The sequence below is a fragment of the Physeter macrocephalus genome, chromosome 16, assembly GCF_002837175.3.
Source record: "Physeter macrocephalus isolate SW-GA chromosome 16, ASM283717v5, whole genome shotgun sequence".
Classification (NCBI taxonomy): Eukaryota; Metazoa; Chordata; class Mammalia; order Artiodactyla; family Physeteridae; genus Physeter; species Physeter macrocephalus.
Window position 1 is genome coordinate 91451179 of NC_041229.1, and position 8671 is coordinate 91459849.

The window sequence follows — 8671 nt, forward strand, 5'->3', positions numbered from 1 at the left end:
TAACAATAATGAAATTGAAACCTTTATTTAAAATCTTTCCACCAACAAAAGTCCAGGACCAGATGGCCTCACAGGTGAATTCTATCAAACATTTAGAAAAGAGCTAACACCCATTCTTCTTAAACTCTTCCAAAAAATTGCAGAGAAAGAAATACTCCCAAACTCATTCTATGAGGCCACCATCACTCTGATACCAAAACCAGACAAAGATACTACAAAAAAAGAAAATTACAGACCAATATCACTGATGAATATAGATGCAAAAATCTTAAACAAAATACTAGCAAACAGAATCCAACAACACATTAAAAGGATCATACACCATGATCAAGTGGGATTTATTGCAGGGATGCAAGGAAGGATTCTTCAATATACATAAATCAATCAATGTGATATACCATATTAACTAATTGAAGAATAAAAACCATATGATCTTCTCAATAGATGCAGAAAAAGCTTTTGACAAAATTCAACGCCCATTTATGATAAAAACTCTCCAGAAAGTGGGCATAGAGGGAACCTAGCTCAACATAATAAAGGCCATATATGACAAACCCACAGCAAACATCATTCTCAATGGTGAAAAACTGAAAGCATTTCCTCTAAGATCAGGAACAAGACAAGGATGTCCACTCTCACCACTAATTATTCAACATAGTTTTGGAAGTCCTAGCCACAGCAATCAAAGAAGAAAAAGAAATAAAAATAATACAAATTGGAAAAGAAGTAAAACTGTCACTGTTGGCAGATGACATGATAGTGTAGGCAGAAAACTATAAGACACTGATGAAAGAAATTAAAGATGATACCAACAGATGGAGAGATATACCATGTTCTTGGATTGGAAGAATCAATATTGTGAAAATGACTATACTACCCAAAGCAATCTACAGATTCAATGCAATCCCTATCAAATTACCAATGGCATTTGTTACGGAACTAGAACAAAAAATCCTAACATTTGTATGGAGACGCAAAAGACTCCAAATAGCCAAAGTGGTCTTGAGGGAAAAAAAATGGAGCTGGAGGAATCAGACTCACTGACTTCAGACTATACTACAAAGCTACAATAATGAAGACAATATGGTACTGGCACAATGGAAACATAGATCAATGGAACAAGATAGAAAGCCCAGAGATAAACCTATGCACCTATGGTCAACTAATCTATGACAAAGGAGGCAAGGATATACAATGGAGAAAAGACACCCTCTTCAATAAGTGGTGCTGGGAAAACTGTACAGCTACATGTAAAAGAATGAAATTAGAACACTCCCTAACACCATACACAAAAATAAACTCAAAATGGATTTGAGACCTAAATGTAAGACCGAACACTATAAAACTCTTAGAGGAAAACATAGGAAGAACATTCTTTGACATAAATCACAGCAAGATCTTTTTTGATCCACCTCCTAGAGTAATGTAAATATAAACAAATGGGACCTAATGAAACTTGAAGGCTTTTGCACAGAAAATGAAACCATAAACAAGACAAAAAGACAACTCTCAGAATGGGAGAAAATATTTGCAAACAAATCAACGAACAAAGGATTGATCTCCAAAATATATAAACAGCTCACGCAGCTCAATATTAGAAAAACAAACAACTCAGTCCAAAAATGGGCAGAAAATCTAAATAGACATTTCTCCAAAGAAGACATACAGATGGTCAAGAAGCACAGGAAAATCTGCTCAACATCACTAATTATTAGAGAAATGCAAATCAAAACTACAATGATGCATCATCTCACACCAGTTAGAATGGTCATCTTCAGAATATCTACAAGCAACAAATGCTGGAGAGGGTGTGGAGAAAAGGGAACCCTCTTGCACAGTTGGTGGGAATGTAAATTGATACAGCCACTATGAAGAACAGTATGGAGGTCTCTTAAAAAAGTAAAAATAGAATTACCATATGATCCAGCAATCCCACTACTGGGCGTATACCCAGAGAAAACCATAATTCAAAAAGACACATGCACCCCAATGTTCCTTGCAGCAGTATTTACAATAGCCAGGTCATGGAAGCAACCTAAATGCCCATCGACAGACGAATGGATAAAGGAGATGTGGTACATATATACAATGGAATATTAGTCATAAAAAGGAACGAAATTGGGTCATTTGTTGAGACGTGGATGGATCTAGAGACTGTCATACAGAGTGAAGGAAGTCAGAAAGAGAAAAACAAATATCATATATTAACGCATATATGTGAAACCTAGAAAAATGGTACAGATAAACTGGTTTGCAGGGCAGAAATTGAGACATAGATGTAGAGAACAAACGAATGGACACCAAGGGGGGAAGCGGCGGGGGATGGGGTTGGGCGTGGGATGAATTGGGCGATTGGGATTGACATGTATATACTGATGTGTATAAAATTGATGACTAATAAGAACCTGCTGTATAAAAAATAAATTAAAAAATAAAAATAAATTAAAAAAATAAAAATTACATTGCTTCAAAGCACCACACTGCTCATAAGCACTCATCTGACTCTTTTATTTATGTAAGTATGTTGAAGATTATCCCAAGAGGATAAAGTATTCAGGGTTTGTTTGTTTTTTTTTCACCTTGATCAATATTTACCTTGGAAATGTTGGATAACTTGGGGCCATCCACTTAATTTTTTTTTTTTTCATGTTTCAGTAAATCCTGTTCTATAAATGTCTCTTTCCTTTTCTTTCTCCTATGTAAATAACCCTTCCATTGTCAAGTTATTTCCCAACAGATCTATATTCAGAATTTCATAGTATGTAGGTTTTAAATAATATCCTGATTTTTAACTCTTTGATTATAAGGCCTAAAACCAATCATGGACTAGCATCATTTTCTTCCTCAAAAAAAGCATTGATGAATGTTCCAATCTAAAGTTCTAATTACCTATTTCAATCTTTGGAAAAGATGATATTTGATTCCAGAATATTCAGAATATGAGAGAAAATGATTAAAGCTATATCAGGGCCTATGTGTATGAATTATACCAAATTCTTCTAATATTTTGTCACCACAAATGTGTTTGGACACATTCAAAATAATTTAGGAGATTGAGGTGATAGCCAGGTATAAAAGAGTAAGTTTCCGGAATAGAAAAAACTGTTGAAGAAGCTTCTTTCTAAAGCATTCTTTGATGTTTTCCCAAAGTAAACTGCATAACTTTAGTAGGAAATATATATATATATATATACATACTAAAATTGTCATTAGGTTATTTTAACTTGTTTAATATTGAATGGCATATTTTTGATGCACATGAGTATTTAAGAATACTGCCACTTGGTTGCCTTTGTTTAGAATAAAAAGAGCGACAGAAATAGAAGTGTGTTTTGCTACAAGGATAGACCAGGTATTTAAACAGTCACATGGGCTTTCTGCTGTACCAAGGAAGTCCACTTTGTGTGATGGACTCTAATTAGTGCAGGTACCTTATTGAGGCACCCAAAGCCAAGTACATGATTCAGAGCAAATACAGACACTGCTAATCATACACATTTTGAATTCGTTTTAGTGTCCTTTAAATAATACAATTATAACACTATACCTTTCATCCCCAAAACCTGCAGTGAGGAACTTTTGTCAAAAAGATTTCTAAATTGACTGTAAAAGTCAAGCTTGGCTTAACCAATCTTTCATCAATATATGTATAGTTTTTAAAATAATTTCTAATATGTATTCATTAGGGCAACTATAATCTCTTACGGGACTGAATTGTATGCTTGACTTTCTTTCCTAAATTTTTAGTTCAAGTTCACCTTTCATTCTGGTAGAATTTATCTAACTGCTCAGCCACCCCTCACAGTTGAAAGGAATTGTGTGCTGGAGCTAACTCCTTAAGAATTATAAGTTCAAATGAAAGAAGGCTTACAATCAGCAAAGACAGAGCTTGGAGAGCACAAACCAAATAGAGAAGGCAGGATTCTTTCCCTTATGGATTTATACCAGTCTTCTTTGCATTAGCACTAGATATTCCTTGGTGAGCTGTTTGGTTGGTTGGTTTCTAAGCTGATCTACAGCTTAGAAATATATTAAGTACATTCAATACTGAATAGCTTGACAAATGACAGCCAGCATGGGTTTTCCCTTTTCTTGAGTCTTCTCCACAGTAAAAGCAAATGTGAACTGTGTTCCTAACAAAGGGAGGTAGGAAATGAGGGAGAAAAAAGCCCCTAAAGAATGGTGATCAAAAAATAGAGGCAAGATCCTTGTGTGGTCTCATTCATTTGCTGTCTCTTCCTCCCAGTTCTCTGACCTATTTTGCTAGTAATGATTGGTTTTTTCACACCTGGAAATCACAAAACCCTGGTGTGAGGTCCAGCCTACGGAGTTATGTGTGAGTATCCAAGCTGCTCATTCATCAGGAGCTGAAGTTTTCCCTAGCTTAGTCAACTCTTGTCTCACCAATGAGGTGGCAGTTTTCAAGGGCCAGTAATAAGAGATGTATATTTTCACTATGCTTCACATAGATAAAGACAGAAGTCAGACACATACTATATTAAAATATCAGAAGAGTGCTGAGGTGCCAGTAACCAGAAAGTTCCTTTTTAACTTGGAAGCTAGTGTATGTTTCATACCAAAAAATTCCTCCAGTTTCTTGAAGTACCTTTAGTGAATTACCAGTGTATTAGCATCACTACTTCTTGGTAAGCATCCATCTGTCACAACAAATCCATACACTTCTTTACAGTCTTACAATCTGCATCTGGAAGAAGAGAGTCAGCTCTTCCAGAAGGATGAAAGAAACCATGAGGAGGTTTTGGTAATAACAGTAACCTGATATTTTGAAACTCTAAGGTCCTGATTTTCAGCCTTCCACCTAACAGTAAAATTAAAGCTAGCCCTAGTAATAAACTGATATTTCTTTAATCATATTATATAGACTGCGAGTGATTCAAAATCAGAAACCAGGTCTTGTTACCAGTGTGTCCACACACTAACATCACTGTTTAACACATACTAGGTCTTTAATAATTATTGTTGAATTGAACTGAGTTTGCTGACACTCAGCACCAAAAATGATTTTTCAACTTGGATAATTTAGTGTACCTTTGCATTCTGTGGTTGCACTTCATTTAGCCAGCAGAATTTTATTTAGGAGACAGAGAATAAATTATACTGAAACTTTCTTTCAAGTGGAATTGAATTTACTTCACAAAATCATCATTTTTTAATCTGAGCATTCTACAAAGGGTGACCCTAATGAGAAGGAAAAAAACACCACAGCATCCCTGAATATAGATCAAAAACTCAAGTCATCCAATGAAACAGGACCCTGTAGAGATTGGTGCTGTGTTTGGAGATTACTATAATATTATCTTTCTTAGAAAGTAGGAAATCTAATTACCTTCAAGTTTCTCACATTTGAGCCATACTACAAATGAGTTGTGTCCAGGTACAGAAAAACCAACAATATTTTATTTATAATCTTATTTTTAGCTTTTGAACTACAAATTCGGGTTCTAGATTTGTTTAAAAGATCATGGGTTTTATAGATGCTCATATGTAAATTAATCTGTTGTTTGCCTACTTTTTGTTTTCCATTGAATGGTCCTCCTCATAAATACAGAACAGGTCATTACATGAAAAATATAAGATCTTGCATTTTTTCCTTGTTCTCTCTTAAAAATCTATTTCTAATATTGCATTCCCCATTGAACTATTCATAAGGGCATGAGAGGGGGAAAAGAAAAGACAGAGGAAAAAAAAAAAAAGAAAGACAAAATAGACTGGATCTCACCACTAGAATTCACCATAAAAATCTCAAAGTGTAACAGAATTCTTACAAAATTTCCTAGACCAGTTCTTTAGGGAATAGAGATCTCCTATGAAAAATATGGCGATTGGGAAAGGCAGGGACAAGATGTGGGAAACTAGTAAATAAGTGCAGCAAAAACAGGTTCTGAGGAATACACATAATTTTGTCTGCTTTAGATCACAATAGAATTTTTAATAAATAAATTTCTTTTCTTTTTTGTTTTTTTTTTGTAAAGACACTTTTTTGAAACAGTAGATTTAGCCCAGTCGTTTGTGTCATTTTTAATAAACTGTCTTTGTTTTTTTGATTGTTTGTTTTTCATAACTGTAAATGTTTTAGATTTGAGTCTCTTGGACATTGTCTTTAGAGTTCATTCGGATCAATAACGGTTCATGCACTGAACTGTGTATTGAATTTATTGTGTTAACTGTTGTTGTGTGGTTGAAGGGAGATTTGTAAGAGTTGTAGTGGTTTAGGTGCTCATGCTCAATAGCAGGCATGGGCAGGTGGCTTTCCATGGGTGTGTCTCCTGTAATCTCATCATCCACATTAATGATTTCAACAGTCCTCGTTGGGGCATGATGGTTTTGCCGATGGTGCTGCTTCCTCATCTTGTAGAAAATGACCAGCATCACTGCAGCCATGAGCGTGATGGCCACAAAACAGCCAATGATGATTTTGGTAGTCTTCATGACTTCATCGATTCCTGGGATCCCACTGTTTATATCGGTCACGGGGATGGTGAATGTTTTTTCTGTTGACCTTGTGCTCTGTGGCGTGAGAGAGGTGGTCACGTTGGTGGTCTCCCAGTCGATCACCGGAGTGGGACCCACATTGTTATCTGTGGTCCTTGCCTCATCCTGAGAAGGTTCCATAGTCTCTACCGTGACGGTTGAAAAGTACGAGAAGGGAGTAGTGTTTGCTGCAGTAACATTCAGGGTGGCCGAAGCAGTGGTATTTCCAACAGAATTACTCACCATACATGTGTACATGCCTGTATCTTGCACAGTTACATTCGTGAAGTTTAACGTGCCATCGCTGAGCACAGCTATCCGCACTTTGTATGCCCCATGTGTCATGACTGTTCCATTTGGAGTAATCCAAGATACAGAAGTCAGGGACGTGGAGGCCCGACATTTCAGCTCAGCTGCCATGCCTTCAGTGACATTGAGGTCTGCTGGGGGCTCCACAATGACAGGAGCATAGCATGTGAAATAATTCTGGTCAAGCTCCCCAATGTACCTGCCTTTCAGATTGGAAGGGGTGTTACACCGGGCACAGCAAGCTGTGTTGGAGGGGGCCATGTCTTTTATCCACCAGCTGAGCCACAGTATGTCACAGTTACAGTTCCAGGGGTTGTGATGTAAGTGTATCCGTTCTAGATGATGCAAGGGTGTGAAGAGGTCATGAGGCAGTAATGTTAGATTGTTGTGTGCCAGGTTGATCTCCACCAGTGACTGAAGGTTATCAAAGGCATTCCGTTCAATCACTTGAATCTGGGACTGTATCATCCACAGTTTTTGAAGGTGCATCAACCCCTGGAAAGAGCCAGGCCTGATGGCAGACAGATGATTCCCAGAAAGATCCAGCTCATCTAGTTTTATGAGCGGCGTGAGGTTAGGGATTTCTCGGAGGTTGCACATGGCAAGGTTCAAATACCTCAAGTTGGACAGACCTTCAAAGGCACCTTCTGAGATATATGAAAGCCTTTTTAATTCCCCTAAGTCTAGCCGGCGCAAAGAAGGGATTCTGTTAAAAGCATAAGAAGGGATGCTTTCGATGGGGTTGTTTCGCAACCAGAGCTCCTTCAGTTTAGACAAATATACAAAAGCTCCATTTGGGATGGTTGTAAGACGATTGTCAAAGAGTTCCAGGGTGTTGAGGTTTGCCAGACCATTGAAGGCCCCAATTTCAATTGTTCTGATATGATTCCTACTCAACTGTAGGATTTCCAGGTGCCTCAAGTGTTTGAAGCTGTTCACTTTGATGATCTGGATTTGGTTCTCATGGAGGTTCAGCAGCCGGGTGTTGGTGGAGATGCCATCTGGAACCTCACGTAGGTTTTTCCGAACGCAAATCACCTTGCTGAACTGGTTGCTGCAGGAGCAGACGGAAGGGCAGGTTTGAGCCCGCACCAGACCAGCCACCACAAGAAGTTGAAGAGCCAGCAGCACCACAAGCAGGGGGTCAAATAAGGCCCTGTTAAACCTAGGACCTATCATTATCTGCTGTGGATGTAAGGTCATCTTGTTCAACATTCATAATTTATCTGGTGTTGGTCCTTCTGGAGTTCAAATAATCTGCAATACAATGAGAGCAAAAAAGAGTATTAGATCTCCTCCAGATGTCTTTCTGGAGTCACTGTATGTAGTGTCATTTATTAAGTGATGTGGCTCATATTTATAGAGAAGTGTTTTTGTACTTTGAGTTAGCAGCCATCCACAGCCAATATTCCATCAGATGTGCAATCACAGAGAAATGGAAGAATGAGGTAGAGGGCCTTACTGTAGTGTTTATCAACCAAGTCTGACCTGAATGCATGAGGACATATGAAATGTACCCCACAATTAGGCGCAATGTCCAGACCAGATTGGAAAAGTTCAGAAAATAAAATTGGGGTGGGGGCTATACCAATAAACTAAAAATTCCCTTGCAAAATTAGTAATAGCTGGCATTTTATTGAGGATTAGTCTATGTGCCAGGCACCACAGGCTATGGACTTCACAAACAATCCTATCCAAGAATGGCTACATAACTTGCAGGGCTCAAGGCAAAATGAAAACGTGGGATGTCTTGTTAAAAATTATTAAGAATTTCAAATCAGTTAGAGTAGGGCATGGGCCCTTCTGAGTATGGGGCCCTTTGTAATTGCACAGGCTGCATGCTCTGATCCTTTGATCCTTTCTTTTCTTT

At 37.7% G+C, this 8671-nt stretch overlaps 1 protein-coding gene across 1 annotated transcript; it reads right to left on the bottom strand.

The window, feature by feature from the left end:
• Nucleotides 1–6070: 6070 nt before the first annotated feature.
• LRRC4C (leucine rich repeat containing 4C) lies at nt 6071–8016 on the bottom strand. Its single transcript, XM_007106637.2, has one exon. It carries the CDS (start codon nt 8014–8016, stop codon nt 6094–6096), a length of 1923 nt encoding a protein of 640 aa, XP_007106699.1. The 3' UTR covers nt 6071–6093.
• Nucleotides 8017–8671: the final 655 nt, after the last annotated feature.